We start from the raw sequence: 18126 nt of genomic DNA, 5'->3' as shown, positions 1-18126 counted from the left end.
AAATGTCCAGAATAAGCAGATCCAGAGAGAGAGAAAGTAATGTTTGCCAGATGATAGGGAGAGGGAGAAATAAGGTGTGACTGCTAATGCATAAGGGGTTTCTTTCCGGGTACTGTTGAAATATTTGTAATTAGATAGTAGAGGTGATCATACAGTCTCGTGAATATACTAAAAACCCTGAATTGTACACTTTTAAACATGAATTAAAATTAAAATGGTATGAGAATTATGTCTCAATAAGAAAATTAATTCAAAGAAATAGTCTAAGGAAATCTTACTACACAAACCAAAAAGATTCTTCTATGATAAAAATACCTAAACATGGCTGTCCCTGGAGAGGGTTTTAAAAAGAAAATTTCTAGGCCTCACCCAGACTCACAGAATTAAAATATAGTGACAAGGTCTGAAAATCTGTTTGTTTTTTAATCTGTATTTTTAACAAGTGTTTTGGATGAGTTTTATACAACTAATCTGGAGTAAGGCATTTGAAAGGAATCTGTTTTGTCCAATTAATAAAAATTTTGGAACTCTGAAAAAAACCTTACCTTACAAAATAAGCAAGGCTTCAGGAAAAAGGAATTCCTTTTCCTTGTGGGTTAGGAAGGAAGGGAGGCTTGAGTACCACAGACAGCGTTCAAAAGTACTCTCTTAGAGACAGGGCAAAATCAGTCCAGTTGTGAAATGTCAATTTATGACATATGTGTGATTTATCTGAGTGATAGTCTTTTCAGGTAAGATTTGACTCAAGAGTTTAATACAAATCCCAGCAATAAAAAGGCTTGTGGAAAAAAAAAATAGGATAATTTATACTTGTACCTTCATAAGGCAGATAACTAAGACTACATATCTCTTTTTTTTTTTTTTGAGAGAGAGGGAAAGCGAGCACGTGTGTGTGAAGGCGTGTGTGAGCAGGGAGGGGAGGGTGGAAGGAAGAGAGAGAATCTTAAGCAGGTTCCATGCTCAGCGCAAAAGCCTGACGTGGGACTTGATCTCATGACCCTGAGATCATGACCAGAACCAAAATAAGAGTCAGACACTTAACCAACTGAGCCACCCAGGTGCCCCTAAGACTGTATATTTCAATCTGAATAGTATAAACCAAATATATACAAAAGTAATACATAAAAATCATAATGATACAAATATCAAAATGAAAACTATAACTTGAAAAGTAATCTTTTAAACTTTGGTTTTATTTTAAAATGTATTTATAAAAACAATAAAGATAAATGTTTATACCTTTCAAAAATGCATCATCAAATTTCTGAGCTGATACTTTTTGGGGATACTTGATTCCAGCTCCCCAAGTGACAAAAGGAGTTAAAGTCTCTGAAGGATGACCAGCCCCATGGAAACCTACACATAAGACACCAAGAGTAATAAGACAAGTATGTAAGAACTAACTTATACCTAAATATTTTTTTAAATACTTAATTTTAAAGAGTTGATCCATATGTAATTCTACTTCTAGACACCACACTCCCAAATGCTTGCAACTCTGCATTAGTTTTAAAATATTCCCAAAGCAAGTCAGAGCATGAGCAACATACAGGCAAAAACAAAACAAAAAGAACATCTGTTGACTGAGTGGTTGAAAGAAGAAGAAAAATATTAACAATAAGACTTGGAGGAGATGCCACTAGAGTAGCTCTGTGTGGGGCAAGCAGGCAGTCAGGGCCAGATCTGTTCTGGAGAGGATAGCAATGTCTCTCTGATGAGTTTCTTCCAGGCCACTCTGGCTAGTGTAGCCAAAAGGCCTTTATAGAGTGGAACCAGCTCTCCAGAATTCTATACTGTGATTTGGGGACCCAAGACTCATCTTTGCTTTATCGTATTCTCTGTGTACACACTGTGTTTGCCTTGGGAATCTCACAGGGAGGACAAGCTCATCTAGGGGAGAATTCCAGGAGTCCTAGGGTCCCTGGTGATATCACCTTAACCTTACCCTGTTTGCCGTCACTTACAGTTAACTCTAGGAAGATAAATAGGATACTTTTTGTTTTCTTCTCCATGCTTTTCTCTAATTTCTCATTTTAAATGAGAATATATTCCTTTTATAGCTAGAAGAAAGATTCTTTACATAAGATCAGTTTTTTTTACATTAACACATTAAGCAATTGTATGCTAGACACTTTGTATATAGTATGACATCTAATCCTCTTCAACATTACAAGATATCTGCAAGCTACATTTACCACTACTTTAATCATAAAGTACATGTCACTTAAAGACAGACTAACCCCAGTCTGTCATCCCATGGTCAGAGGTAAAGATAAATGCTGTTTTCCCATCATTTCCATAAAAATGTTCAAGCATGGATACAATTTCTTTTATTCCGTCATCAACTACTTTAACGTTGTCCTTATATTCCCTGTTTAAAAAGAAACAGAAGAACAAATTAAATTACAATAATTTGGAAAACTCAAATTTCTTCAACATGAGCTAATTACATCTAAAGTTGGTAACTCCTAAAAAACTTTTATTTTTTAAAAAGTTTTTGGGGTGCCTGGGTGGCTCAGTCATTAAGCGTCTGCCTTTGGCCCAGGGCGTGATCCCAGGGTCCTGGGATCGAGACCTGCATCGGGCTCCCTGCTCTGCTGGGAGCCTGCTTCTTCTTCTCCCACTCCCCCTGCTTGTGTTCCCTCTCTTGCTGGCTGTCCCTCTCTCTGTCAAATAAATAAATAAAATCTTAAAAAAAAAAATGGGGGGGGGGCTCCTGGGTGGCTCAGTCAGTTGGGCATCTGCCTTCAGCTCAGGTCATGATCCCAGGGTCCTGGGATCGAGCCCCGTGTCAGGTTCCCTGCTCAGCAGAGAGCCTGCTTCTCCCTCTCCCTCTGCCTGCCACTCTGCCTACTTGTGCTCTATCTCTCTGTCAAATAAATAAATAAAATCTTTAAATATTTATTTAAATTCAATTAGCCAACATATAGTATATCACTCCTAAAATACTTTTTTTTTTTTTAAGACTTTATTCATTTATTTGTCAGAGAGGGAGAGACAGAGAGAAAGAGTGCACAAGCAGGGGGAGCGGCAGGCAGAGGGAGAAGCAGACTCCCTGCTGAGCAGGGAGCCCAACGTGGGACTCAATCCCATGATGCCAGGATCACGATCTGAGCCAAAGGCAGACGCTTAACCAAACGAGCCACCCAGGTGTCCCTCCTACAATACCTTTAGATTTTACCATTAATATTTTAAAATCAGAGCTCTTTAGATTGTTAAAAATAATATTCTCTCCTTTTAAAGAAGCGAAAGAATACGAAATAGTTTTCAGGAATAGTTTAAAAGGAGAATACTCTCATATACTAGCAAATGTATTTTAACGAAAGCTTTTTACATCTCAAATGCATTAATTATGACTTTCAAGTTCATGTCTCTCGTAATGCAAACTATATTGCTCCTGTATTAATAGGTAAGTATCACTGTTTCAAGTATAAAATGTTTCCATCCTTAAAGTGTTTGTGATATAAAACACTAATATAATGTTCTAAACAAATTATATTGAAGCATTCCATTCAGTTGAACGGACTGGTTTGGTATGAACACTTTAAACAGTCCATCATGTTCACGAAGGGGAGCGTGAGGTATTCATTACTGGCAGCTAATCGATAGGCTTTATAGTTATCTAAACCAAATTCTAAATAAAGAATAGAAGTATAACATGGATTCTTCCTCTTATGGTGTGCAAAACTGAGAAAAATATTTGCTGTTCTATATAAGGAGTGTTACTGAAATACGGTATACAAAACTTTATATGTTTGCTAGATACAAAACTGATTAAATGGAACACATAAGGAATAGTTAATCACATCTTTTTGTGATATAAATATTAACACCATATAAATGCTTTTTTCCCCAAGATTTCCTTAAATATTTCTAAAATATATACTTTTTTTCTCTGCCTTGATAAATGAAGAATATGGAATATAAGTATTGTGATAATTACAAAAAAATTATAATACTTTAAAAGTTCAAACAGAATAGCTTAGTCCCTCAAAAACACGAAATTAAACACAACATTAAAATTACCTCGATGTTGGTCGGTGAGCATGTCCATTTGTATCTATTCCTAATAAATGTAAGAAAAAAACTATTTTTTCTTCATTTACTTTAGAAAACAAAGATTGGTTGTTTCTGGCAGCATGAAAGAATTCCTATATGTAACAAATCAGTTAAAGAAATTTAGTTCATTTGTTTTATTTAAAAAATAATTCTGATGAAAACATCTAGTGACATTTATATATAACTATAAAATTCAATTATCTTATTTTGTTTAAATTTGTCCTCAGGACCTACCAACACAAAGTCCTTATTGTCGGTTCAGACATCAACATTCGAATAATAAGTGAGCTATTTTCTGGGTTATAAGTAGGCCAAGAAAAGGTTATAGAAAGGGGATCTTGATTTCATGAAGATCTCATAAGCACTGAATAAAATACAGCAGGTTGAAGAAATATTTTGACAAGAGCCAAACAAAACAGTACTGGAGGCAACATTTTAGCAACGTTTTATCATTTTTAAATGTTTTCAGAGCTGGTCTACTTCTCGCTGTCCTGTCTAGGTTACCAACCTAGTCCAATGAGTCCAACCATAACTAGTCACTCAGAACTTTGTGAATAGCTTCCAAACAATCTCCTTTGCCCAAGACTAGAATGTGTTCTTCACATTGTATGATAGAAAAATGCCCTAACTTAATAAAATATGGGTCAAAAATTATTAATTTCATAATGATAAGCTGGATTCATAACACCCTAAGACAAAGGATTAAACTTCTACTTATACACACATGAACATGTAAACAAGTACCTGTGGGGAATACTTTCAAATTATTTTAGACAAGTCAACAGGGTAGGCCAAAATACATAATTATTGTTCACATGAATGTCTCTAACTATATAGTAGACGGTAACTTTAACAAGAGCTATTTAATTGTCCAATAAAAGTTTGAAGTACTTATTGAAATAATTCTTCATTATTACAAATACTAAAAAATGTTGCCATTAGAGAAGTCTGCTATTCAAGAATAGAAGTAAATAAAAAACATAGTATGTAACCTGCTAGCATCCTCCTTAAAAGAATAAAACCATCCCCTAGCTTTCAAATACATTCTACTTAGCCCCTAAGAAGTTTTAATTCTAGATAGAAGTGGTGAGTTCTTCAAAAGAAAGGAGTTAAATTCTAATGATATAATTGAAAGCTGACAAAAACCAAAAAAACCTAGGAACTTAAGTTAGAATTTGTTCCATGACTGGTTAAAAAAAAATATTCCATTGTGTAAAAAGTGCTATTCATTCACATATGGACACAAGATCTGGGAAGCTATGAAATACTAATCTTGTAGACCTCAACCCATTAGATTCCTATTGGCTTTTTAAAAGTTAGTCCTCTGGCCACAAGAGGTGAAATATACCCCTAGCCACTTTCCCTTCCATATTTAGTATACTCGTGACCATCAGCCCCCATTTTTTCTCATCTCCTTGCAAAGGCACTCATTCATTTCTACACTCAACAAATATTTGTTATGCATCAAGGAAGACTACTAGATGACTACCCCAACATGCACTCTCCTTTTCTAAGTAAGAACCTGTGATTTCACAGAACATGGCAATGCTCAACCTTAAAACCAACATATTTCTCATCCTCTCATACAGCTAGATGTGCCTTATTGGTTGTGGCCAATGAGCTATAAATCAAATATTTCAGTCAAAAGACTATGAAGACCTAAGGCTCTTTGAAATAAATATAACTTAGTAGGAAAGAAGGTCCTTTTTGATTCCTCGCACTGTTGTCCTAAAACACTGAAATAATGGCATCTCTTGGATCATGAGAAAACTTTGAAGATAAAACTCATGCTCTGAGGACAGAGGAGAAAGTCAAGAGACTGGGTCTTAATGACACCGTGGAACCATTATGGCAGTCATGTACTGCATCAGTCCTGGGCTGCCTACTTCTGGCATTATCTTTACTGAGTAAAAGTAAACTTTCAAGCTGTATTTCTTTTTCCCTATTACACAGAACTGAACCTAATCTAAGCTAATACTTGTATCTATGTACCAGACAATTCCTTGACAGGAATTGAGTTAACAATGAGAAAAAGTCAGTAACTCTACCAACAAGATGTATTTAGGATTGAAAGGGGATACGCCAATGTATCAACAATTACAGTATGGCATAACAAAGTAGTTAAGATAGAGGTATCAAGGGAATATAGAAGAGGGTTATCTAAGTCGGACGGGAAGCTAAGTGAAGCAAAGGGAAGTCATGGAAGGCTTAATAAAGGAGATGGTGCACAGAGTTTTATTGTTTTGATTTATTTATTCATTTATAAAGATTTTATTTATTTATTTGAGAGAGAGTGTGTGAGCGAGAGAGAGAGCACAAGCCAGGGGGAGAGGCGGAGGAAGAAGCAGACTCCCCACGGAGGGGCTCAATCCCAGGACCCCTGGATCATGACCCGAGCCAAAGGCAGACACTTAACTGAGTCATGCAGGCAACCCTTCACAGAGTTTTAAAAAGCAAATAGATCCAACATGAATGAAGCTTAAGGACATTATGCTAAGTGAAATAAGTCACTCACAAAGGACAACTACAGTATGGTTCCACGTATATGAGGTACAAAACAGAGATACATAGGTACAAATACATAGAAACAAAGTAGAATAGTAGTTGCCAGAGGCTGGGGGGGGGGGAATGGGGAGTTGTTCAATGAGCACAGAGTTTCAGTTTTGCATGATGAAAAAGTTCTGGAGATTGGATGCACAATGATGTAAATATACTTAACACTACTGAACCTGTACACTTAAAAATGACTAAAATGGCAAATCTTATGTTATAGGTATTTTACCACATTAAAAAAAAAAAGTGAGTAGACATTTACATGGATTTGTTTTGCTTGGATTAAGCAGGAGTCTCTGGCCAGGGCACAAGTCCAGGTAAGACCCCTGACTCTAGCCTTACCTCAGATATTGCTCCCAGCGAGTATTACTGCCACCTTAACTTCCCCTTCTTTCAGTTCCTCAAATCTATTATACTGGTTCTTCCTTCAGTGCCCAAGATTTACATATTGCTGTTGGCCTGAAACACTCTTTTTCATGTGCAATCCAGATCCATCCAACTTTGTCTCCTATACTTCTGAGATCATCTCGAAACTCTCAGAAAAGCCTTCCCCTAACTGCCTAGATCACAATTTTCTAAAGGTATATTCTTAGTCCCTGTATTTTTCCTTCACACCATTTCCCATTGCTGATGATTTCACATTACTATTATTACTATACATATATACCATATTTTATGAAGTCATGGGCAAATCATTTTTTCTGATCACTAGCAGTGTTGAAATAAAGAAAGGAAAAAAGACAAAAATCAGGCCAGCCACAAGCTATATCCGCCCATACACAAGGAATCAAATCCATGATTCTGGAGCACTTTTAGCTATGTATATGAAATTAGAAGCCAAGTGCCTTTCGGCAGATGCTAACATAAGTAGATTGTATTAAGAAGTGATAATGAGCAAAGTAAAATGTGTTTATTTAACTTCAAGTTTTCCCTGAGACAAAAGTATATGTTAAATGAAAAAAGAAAATTTCAAGAAGAAAGATCCCGATAAAAGAAATAGGGTTTATCAAAGAATGTACTGAACACTTAATTCCTGCTAAGTAAATAAAAAGAAAAATGCAGACATGTACTGAGGAATACATTTACAAACTAACTAACAAAAATGACTATATCAGAGAGAAGTCCACAATGTCAGTTCAAAAAACACTACTGGTAAAAAGAAGAATCATTAAGGGTCAATCAATGAATGTTTCTTACAACAGACAAATTTTAAGTTCTAATATGTAAATGAGAAACAATGGACAGGAAGAAAGGAGAGAGCCGTTGTCCACAAGTGAGATTTTCACACAATTTTTCGAAATGTAAATTCTATTGGATTCCTGGTGAAAACTGTGATAATTATCACTATCAAATAGTCCAAACAACTTTATTTCTTAGAGAAACTTATGGATATTTTGTTATGACTAATTTGCTAATTTGTTTTTATCTTTCCCTAAAGTACAATTTTAAAAAAATCCTGTTATTATAAATGCATTACATTTGAATAGCATTTTCAAAAATCTTACATGATCTCACCACTGTAAGAGACTATTGTATGGTCAAAGAATGATCAAGGTTTACCTAGGATTATTCAGCAAATAGGAATGAAATGCAAGTTCCCTGAATTCCAATCTATGGAGCCCATTTAACTGCTGGAAACATGGAATTTAAAAAAGTTTTCTTTTTCAAATTATTTTTTAAAAACTTCCATTAATTGTTTATTGTAGAATGTGTAATTTCTTAGAATCTAGTCTTTTAAAAATAGTATGCTACAAATATAGAACTTTCAAGTTTATGCAAGTAGGAAAAAATTAAGATGTATTTACTAACAAATCAGTTTCTAGTACTTTTGGTACAAATACATGTGCTGAAGAGGATCAACTCAAGAGCACTCACCTTCACATTATCAAAAACCCAAGTATCCAGTTTTGTTACATCATGGGCACCAAAATCCTCACTCTCAGCATCATAGCTATATGTATAAATATGGTCTCCACCAACACCTGAAAAGGAAATTTGGGGAAAAAAAATTTTTTTAACAATTTTTTAAACTGTCATAAAAATATGAAATCATCATTTAAAGATTTTTGTCAGCAACCAGAATTTTTCACAAAGCATTTTGTATTATAATGGGGAAGAGAAAGACAGGAGGAATTATGAACATTTATTTCATGTGCCAGGGACCATGACTTGTACTTTAACCTGCTGTTGCTTTTTGTTCCCACAGTAACATTCTTAATTTAAAAGATACACTACATGTAAGTTAATTAATTTAGCCAAAGTTACAATGCACAACAGCACAAAAATAAACACCAAAGTCTGTCTCCCTGTACAGATTAAACTATTCAATAAATTTGTCTGTCTTAGAACGCTACAACCTAAAACAGATGAAGTCATGTGGTACTTCCTACAGCAAAAAGAAAATTCAAAAATTTCACTTATCTTATTAATAAAATGTGTATTTTTCTCAATATAAAGGAATAAATATTGCTTAATGTTAAATTCTTTGAAGGGGTCAACAAACATATTAATTTTACACATTTACCAGATTTTATTAAGAATCTAATCAACTTAGTGAATTGCTGAGATAGGCTCTTACAGGTCATGAGGAAGAGATAAAACAAAGTAATAACAATCTCTTTTAATAGCAATGAAGTTCCAATGACACTACCACTGCTCAGCCATTCCACTTCCCACATCCTAAGTACAGATCTGAATGAGTTTGTTGGTTACCATAAATGGAACATTCCTATTGGATTATTTTTGAATCAGGTGTTGGTCTTGTCCTATCAGCAATAGCCAGAAGTAGGAAGGTAAGCTTGGTGAATCATAGCAATGTAATCCACCCTCACCACCACCAGTCCCCCCAAAAGCTAAATTGCTTTCCAAAGAAAGGAGTATATATATATACAAATGGCAAAGAGTTTGAGGTTTTTTACCTTGCCCTACATAATCATGTTCTATGAATATCATATGTAAAATTCTGAATGATATTCTATGAATATCATATGTAAAATTCTTTGCATTCAGGACATACAATAATATTCAATAATGCCAATTATTAAGATTACACCTATGGCTAAGTATAATGTTACAAAACCTTTACATTAAGTGAAATGACCATTCTGCTCTCATTGAAAAGCATTTGATGACACAAAGTTCAAATGGAATCCAATAATTTCAGAAAAATAGTATTAATGAATTTTCTAATCAATGCACAGAAACAAACAGAACAAATCCAAATGGCATGATCTTGATTATATGAAAATAGGAATTATAAGTTACAGCATTTAAATCTTTATGTGAATAACCACAAACTTAATAAATTATCAAAGTAAAATAAGCCAGACATCATCATCATCATCATAATGAAAAATTACATGATAAGCACATTGCTAAATATTTCACAGGAATTATCTAATTTACCTAAACACAAACCTATGAGATACAAATTATTATTATTATCATCACATTTTACAAAAGGCAAACTGAAGTTCAGAGAAGTTATCTAACTTGCCCAATATTATAAAGCAGTTAAATGTTAGAGCCATATACCACTTCATTGAATCCAAGATAATAACAACTGTATCATGTGCCAATATTTCAAGTACAACTAAAAGAAAAAATCAAATGGACATGTCTATCCATTGTAATATACATTCCTATGTCAGAGATGCTAAATATGTAAAAACAAGTATCCCCAAAATCAATAAAATACAGTAATATACAAAAATTACCATATTGATTTATCACCTATACTATCTGAGGAAAATATAATCAATGACTCTTACCTTTGGCAAACATAGTCAAGATATCTGGGCTTCCCCAGCTCCATGTGTACTTGCTTTCATTAACAAGAGAATCAAATCCCACAGGATTTTCCTTCCATCCTTCAGGTCATTGAAAAAAGAAGCAAACAGTAACAGTAGTAACATATACATGGTGAAGTATTAGTATAACCCCTAAAGAAGTATTCTTCAAATAGTAACAATGAGAATAATGAGAACAAATGCAAATTAGTATTAGATTTTATGTTACATGAATTATACCATTTTTTTAAAAGCTTACAATGGATAATTTACTTCTTACTAAAATGCAGAATCACTTTTGAACTTTTCAGAGTTAACATCTAGGAAAACCATGGATCCATCCAGATTGTTTCAGTAGCACAAATAATAAAAGACCAAAGCTTAATTCTTGAATCAACACCAGTGTGTGTTTATGAGTAAAGCATGCTAAAATACTTGCCAAAAGTGTGTCAAAACACACTTCTCTTTGTGTCATGATTCAGTGTTAAAGAAGCAATATATATGCAATAAATTTTTCATATAATAAAGTCATCCATACAAATAATACCTTTGGCAACTGCACTGACATCTTCATAAAACCCAGCTATCAGGGCTACGTGACCTGGCCGAGATTCAGTTGGCACACGTGTATGAGATATCCCCCAGCTGCCTTCGTGCATTATGATATTCCTAAAAGATATTATAGATCAAGAGTTAATACAGACTTTGATTAGATCCTGTTAGAGCTTTAGAAAAATAAGATTATTAAAGTAAGAATCAAAATCAAAAAGTGAGTCAAAATTTAACAAGAAGAGGAATCTTTCTGATCCCAGCTGAGCCCAGTTCTAGTCCTCTGCCTAGCTGGATTCAGCAGCATAAAATGAGCTTAGGCAAGACAAAGAACCACCTGACCACTACACAGAACTATGAGACAAAATACATGATTGTTGTATGAAGCCACAAAGTAGTCAGATGGTTTGTTACATGAGAAATAACTGACACACATAATAATGTCCTATAAATGTTAAATTTCATTAGGTGTGATGTGGTATTGCAGTTATGCAGGAAAAAGTCCTTGTTTTTAGGTGATACATGCTTAAGTGTTTAGTGGTGAAGTGCCATGAGATCTTGCCTTCAAATTATTCAGAAAAAAATAATTAAAAATTTGTGTGTGTGTGTGTGTCTAAGTGTGCGTGTGTATTGAGAGGGACAATGCAAATATGAAAACCATTAAAAATTGCTAAAACTAGGATAAGGGTATACAGATGTTCATCATATAATCCTTTCAATTTCTCTGTGTTGAAAAATTCTCAAAATAAAAAGTTAAAGGTAGGGGAAATGGCTAGATTCCTACTTAGGAGTTAAAATTATATTCCTAAATTTGAGATTAAAACAGGCAAAAGGTTTCTTTTGCTAAAATGTATCAACATTCTTTAAGTTGTAAGGCAATGAAAGCAAAGGACTAGCAATGCCACGGCAGGTGAAAGAGCAGCAGAGCAACAAGCTATAAGACACTGACTGCATTAGAAACAGTTTCCAAGATGAATGCTTGAAGCCCAAAACAGTGACTGTACGTACTGGTTTAGATACTCTTCATTACTGACTTACTCATACTAAAACCAGTTTTGATAAAATGCATGTATAATAGTAAAAGTTTGAAAACCAATGAACCAGTTGTTAAGGGAGAAATATTTTTCAACTTCTTCAGTTATTTAATGAAAACAACTTCAACACAAAGAAGTAAAGAAATTTGGCTATCTCTGTTTAAAAACATTTTCATCAGTTCAAATCATATTTTTTAAAAATCAAAGTGAGGAACAAATAAAACCTTTCACAAACAGGTTTAAAAGAAACGAGAAGATTCCTGAAATTGTAAACACATGATGGCATACAGCATAAGGCTATCAACTATGCGAGCTCTTGGTCTGCTACCCACCAACCAAAGGAGAAAGAAGTGCTACGAGGAAAGCTCACCTTTTCTCTAATAACCGGTATGCTTTTATCTTATTAATTTGCAATAAACTATATTTCTCTCCTCTGACAACTAAGAAATTCATCCAAATATATCACCCAAATTTTAAATTATTTGTAGAAATTTATGTGACACATTTTTGTGAACTGAACTTAACTCTGGTTTGATCTTATTTTCCTATCCATATTTTCCTGCTGCCCTGAGTTGCTCACTTTATTACTTTTATCCTTTAATATGGTATGCATTTCTTTGAGCCACCATAAATTTCTGGAAATTCAACAGAAATCCAAGTTCACTCATTCTTCTAGCAGTCAACAAATATTTAATTGTCTACTATGTTCTAAGAACTGGAAATAAAGTAGTATACAAAACAAAGGCCCAACCTGCACAAAACCTGCACATACTAAGTACTATAAAGAAAACAAAAACACAGTAAAGACATAAAAGTAATGATGGCAGGTGAGAACAGGAGAAGATGGAATATTTTAGATAAATTTTCACTTGAATTTGAGTTTTAATCTCTCTATAACAGCATTAGGAAGGGCTTTTGAGGGAATTGCCATTAATCAGAAAAATAACAATTATTTGTAGGAGCCCCATAAGTTTAAAAAATTAAACATTTCTTTTCAAAGCCACTTCATAAAATATAAAATCACAATTAATAGTGATATAGACTTGGAAGGGCTTTATATATTTTATAATAGGTGTATTTTCAGTTGAACTCTATATTTTCTAGTTAAATAGCACTTTAATTAGCAATTCATTAATATTGATGCTTAATATTAATATTAAAATTCATTATTTTAAAAATGTAACAAGTTTATTTTATAAGAAAAAGATAATATTGTGAGTTGTAAGCCAGGTTTGGGAAATTAGGACAAGTTAGCCCAAGCAGCTAAGGTCATACCTAACTCCTGGGAGAAAATAAATTTGTTAATCCATGAAACAAAGGCAGATGTATATGTGCCCTATTCTCTTTCTCGTCATTACTTCTAGATAAAACGGTGTCAAGGTAACATTTTCCAAAGAGGTCTTTGTATCGGTTGACATGCTTACCTAATAAATGGCGCTCTAGGATTTCCATTTTCGTCTAATTCATAAAGTGTATCTGCCCGCAGGCCATCAGCAACAAACAGTACTAATCTTTTTGCTGGAGGAGGCAATGGTGTAAACTGAGGAGTCATTCCATGAACCAAAGGAGACGTAAAATAAATATCAAAGATGGAGCCGAAGAACACAAAATGTACAAGCAATCCCAAAATAAAGAAGAGCAGCATAGCCAGTGTAACTAATTAATCTTCAAGACAAACTGAAAGAGGGAACAAAATTAAATCTGGGTAAACCTTAATGCAATTATACATATTTCACGTATTTTGATGACTGCATATAGATTTAACATATATTTTAAAATATTACATAATTTACAACTTCACTTTCATTTATGGTGGCAACAATAAACATTATTTAATAAGGAGGTAATACTGAAATAAAATACATGATAAAAAACACTCACACAAAAAGAGAAAGTTCAGGTATAATACCCAATTAACACCACAAACTATTTATAATAAATTTAAGTGTATACTAAGCTCATAAAAACTACCACAGGATCAAAAAACAAATAATTAACTGAGTCCTAAAATGAGTCAGGGTTCAGTCAAATCAAATCCTATATAAAATAGAAAATATAATTCATGGTGCTCTTGGTCACCCATATGACCACCATTGATATTCTTGGAATTTAACATTACTTAAAGTTTGAGGATTTTTTTTTTTTTACTTTTGGTTATCACCTCAGGAGACTTGTATATTCCCCTGACAAATAATATTAATTTTTGTCCATTTAGCTAAATTATAGGAAGGAAAAAGTAGTTAAAATCCATGTGTTTCAGAAAATGTACACTCATTAAAGGAACACTTTTAGTTCCCTGAACCAGTAAAAAAAAAGTGAAAGTTACATTCATTCATTCAATTTAATGTTCTTGTACATATTCTGTACATAATTGTGTGGGGGGTACAACAGAGAACACCAAGAAGACACAGTCACAGATCTGATAAGTTTACACATACTTACGGAAGGAAAATTAAGCAACATGAAACATTTAAATAATACTGTAAAACAGTATGCCATTAACTGCCAAGATCAAGTCCATGGGAATACTTTTCAAGCCAGTCTATAATTTACTTTTGTTGGTGAATCTCCCTGCAGATTAAAAACAACAAAGTACTCTTAACTCGTCTTTTTGTAATATAACTAACATTGGTTACACACAGTGACCCTTGGCTGAAAAACACCAAGGATGAAGTAATTTTAATTACAAACACATCTTATTCTTCCCGGCCTGAAGAATTACCTCATAGAAGGAAAGGGTGGCAAAAAAACAAAACAAAACAAAAAAAACCCTTGTCAAAGTTAAGCACATCATAACAAGAATATAAAATAGAGTTAAACGGCCAAATTATGGGCCACTTTTTTTCCTGAGAGATTTAAGAGTCAAGTAAGTATCAAAGATATTCCACAAAGTATAAAAGTCCCTTAGTGTATAGATGCTATTCTGCAACCTAAGGCAAGACTCTCAGAATAAATATTCTGCTTTTTCTAGTATATATGAGCTTTCAACTACACATCAAGCACCGTCTAAATAATGGTATTCTGAATATAAAAATAAAACAATCACAGGGTGCCTGGGTGGCAAGGTCGGTCGGGTGTCTGATTCTTGGTTTCAGCTCAGGTTGTGATCTCGGGGTTGTGGGATCAAGTCCGCATCAGGCTCCGTGCTCAGCACAGAGTCTGCTTGAGACTCTCTCTTTCTCCCTCTGCCCTTACCCCTGTACTCTCTCTCTAAAATACATGAATAAATCTTTAAAAAATAAAAAAATTAAACAATGTGGTAAGTTTGGAAAATACAGAAAAATTACTTATGATTTTACCACCTAAAGAAAAATCTGTTACATTTCTCACAGTTTTTATCCAATCTACCTTTTTATAAAGGCTCACAATTTCATGCATTGATTTTTCTTTATTATACATTAACATTTCTTTGTTATTTAAAAAAAAAACTCTTCTTACACATTATTTACCATCCCACGCTAATAGGCACATCTTAATTTTCCTGATCACCTCCAAACTGTTAAACATTGAGTTGTTTTCCATTTTTTTCATTATTAAAAATGTCAACATAATTTAAATTTGAATGTAATTTTTATGTTAACTTTTAGACATTTCATATTGTGTTTAAAATACTGCCTGTAAATGCGATACTGAGTCAAAAGGCTATGAGCACCTTTAAGGCTTCTGGTACACTATATGTGGAAATGATTATTTGTTTATTTTAAAGCTTTTATATATTTATTTGTCAGAAAGAGAGAGCACACACGCACAAGCAGGGAGAGTGGCAGGCAGAGGGAGAAGCAGGCTCCTGCTGAGCAAGGAGCCCAATGCAAGAATCGATTCCAGGATCCTGAGATCATGACCTGAGCCAAAGGCAGACGCTTAACTGACTGAGCCACCCAGGGATCCCTGGAGATAATTTTTTAGCTGAATACTGATTATCCTAATGATAATTTCATTTAACACTTGCAAGGTAGATTTCACTTGTCTATCTCACGAGCTCTCCTAAAGAAAAAGCTAGCACTTCAAATAGACACAGTGTAACAAACCAAATTTGATGAATTAACAAGAACACATTAAGAATACTCTAAATGACAATATTTCAAATAGAGAAATTATTATTAATACCAGTGTTTCAAGAAAGGAAGCTGTGGTCAACTTTGTCAGATACAGTTAAGACTGGAGTAAGAGCAGGGCAGCAGGTGATTTGGTTGCTGGACGTTCTTGTTAACCTTACTGAGAAATTTCAATAGAGTAGTGAGGGCTGAGCCCCATCTGAAGTGCTTGTTTGAAAACTGAACAGGAGGTGAGGAAGGGAAAGACAGTGGAAAGAGCACAGCTCTTTGGGAGAGTTTTAACTCTGAAGAAAATAAGAAAAATGAAAATTGATGTAGGGCCAATAGAGGGTTTTCTTCAGCTAGGAAATAGTAGATTTAGGTGTCGAGGAATGACTTTGAATGTAAAAAGAGATCAGTGCTGCAGCAGAAAGCTGGAATAGCTGCAGGAGCTAAAAATCCTTCCGATAGGGATGCCTGGGTGGCTCAGTCGGTTAAGCATCTGCCTTCAGCTCAGGTCATGATCCCAGGGTCCTGGGATTGAGTCCCACATCAGGCTCTTTGCTCAGCGAGGAGCCTGCTTCTTCCTCTGCCCCTCTCCCTGCTCATGCTCTCTCTCTGACAAATAAATAAATAAAATCTTAAAAAAAAAGAAGAAGTTTAAAGAAGGATACTTCTTTAAAAAAACAAAGAAACAAACAAAAACCCAACCTTCTGACCACCAGAAAAGATGGAACCTAGGACATAAGTGGAGGAGTTGACCTACTCCTGGTTTCCCTGGGATCTTCCTGGTTTCCCTGGGATCTTCCTGCTTTGGGCACTGAAGGTCTTGCATTCCAGGGAAGTTCTCAGCTCCACACAAACTGTTTCTGGGTTCTTCAGTTCACTAGTCCTATGACAGCCTGCTTCTCAACTTTCTTGCATCTTCTCAAAAGTCGCCTCCTCAAGATTTCTCTGACCACCCAGAAGTAGACCCCTCCCTCATTTTCCTTGATTTAAATACTCATACATTCTGTAGAAGCCCATTTTTCAATGCTAACAAGGAACCCTGTGATACTTCTTTCAGATCCAAAAAATTATCTACTAATGTATGTTTTAACTTTTTTAAACATATGCATATTAAATTAAAATTGCCCCTAGCTGCTTTTCTTTTTGAATATAAGGGCTCTCTGCCATAATACATTCCACTTATTTAAACAAGTGTTAATTATTTTAAGGTCAAGAGTCTTACTAATTTTTCACAAGCATTCTAAAGATTGGCACCTATTTTTAAATTTTTCAGTCAACTTTATTAAAGTATATTTTATACAAAAAAAATGGACTCATTTTAAGTTTTACAAGTTTTGGCAAACATATATTCACATAACTACCAGAATTTAGATCTAGAATATTTTCTCTCAAAGAAGTAGTTCCCCCATGTCCCTCTAAAGGTAATCTCTGCCCCACAGTCCTGACCAGAAGCCATTGCTGATTTGTCTTCTCTGATTCAAGATTAATGTTGACTGTTCTAGAACATCACTGAGATGGAATCATGCAGTATGAGGTTTGTTGTACCTATTTTCATTCAGCATAATGTTTTTCATGCATGTGATTTAGTTGTTTGTTGCTTTTTAATATTAAGAAGTATTCCATTATATGATATACTACCAATTGTTTATCTCTTCAACTCTTAAAGGATATATGGATTGTTTCCAGTTTTTGGCTAGTATAAATAAGGCTTCTTAGAACAGTAAATGCACAAGACTTTATGTATTTGTGCTTTCATTTCTCTTGAATAAATATACAGAATTAGAATTGCTGGGTTAAATGGCAAGCAGAAGTTTAAATTTATAAAAGGAATTGTCAAACTTTTCCCAAGCTGTTTTATCTACCCGTTTACACACTGTTTTACACAATGTCCTTTCAGAAAGTGTTTTAAAACCTTATTGACAATCTATAATTTTGCTACGAATGCAATATAAGAATTTATCCTCACTTTTAGAGTAAGTGTAATGTGCTTTATATTCTTTCATACATTGTGTATAACGTTTCTCCACAGTGAGAGTGCTCAATTATAGCACTAGCTACTATTGACTGAGTGCCCACTCTGCATCAGATCCTGGGCTGGGG

At 34.3% G+C, this 18126-nt stretch overlaps 1 protein-coding gene across 7 annotated transcripts in view; it reads right to left on the bottom strand.

Moving 5' to 3' along the window:
- The window catches only part of PIGN (phosphatidylinositol glycan anchor biosynthesis class N), a 106905-nt gene that overhangs the window by 75457 nt on the left and 13322 nt on the right, over window positions 1–18126 (bottom strand). For 4 of the 7 annotated variants that reach the window (XM_026496422.4, XM_057313358.1, XM_044383062.3 and 1 more), the window contains 8 exons: window positions 14426–14554; window positions 13408–13660; window positions 10948–11069; window positions 10383–10481; window positions 8488–8594; window positions 4027–4151; window positions 2241–2371; window positions 1240–1356 (listed from right to left, as the gene is read on the bottom strand). In XM_026496422.4, the coding sequence (XP_026352207.3) occupies window positions 1240–1356; window positions 2241–2371; window positions 4027–4151; window positions 8488–8594; window positions 10383–10481; window positions 10948–11069; window positions 13408–13628 (922 nt within the window). In that variant the 5' untranslated portion in view covers window positions 13629–13660; window positions 14426–14554. The remainder of the gene's footprint in view (window positions 1–1239; window positions 1357–2240; window positions 2372–4026; window positions 4152–8487; window positions 8595–10382; window positions 10482–10947; window positions 11070–13407; window positions 13661–14425; window positions 14555–18126) is intronic. The other 3 variants (XM_048218572.2, XM_026496423.4, XM_048218573.2) reach the window with 1 other exon arrangement.

Source organism: Ursus arctos, unplaced genomic scaffold (genome assembly GCF_023065955.2).
Source record: "Ursus arctos isolate Adak ecotype North America unplaced genomic scaffold, UrsArc2.0 scaffold_17, whole genome shotgun sequence".
In the NCBI taxonomy this organism is placed as follows: Eukaryota; Metazoa; Chordata; class Mammalia; order Carnivora; family Ursidae; genus Ursus; species Ursus arctos.
The sequence above is the reverse complement of the archived record's forward strand: the minus strand, read 5'-3'. Positions and strand labels throughout refer to the sequence as shown.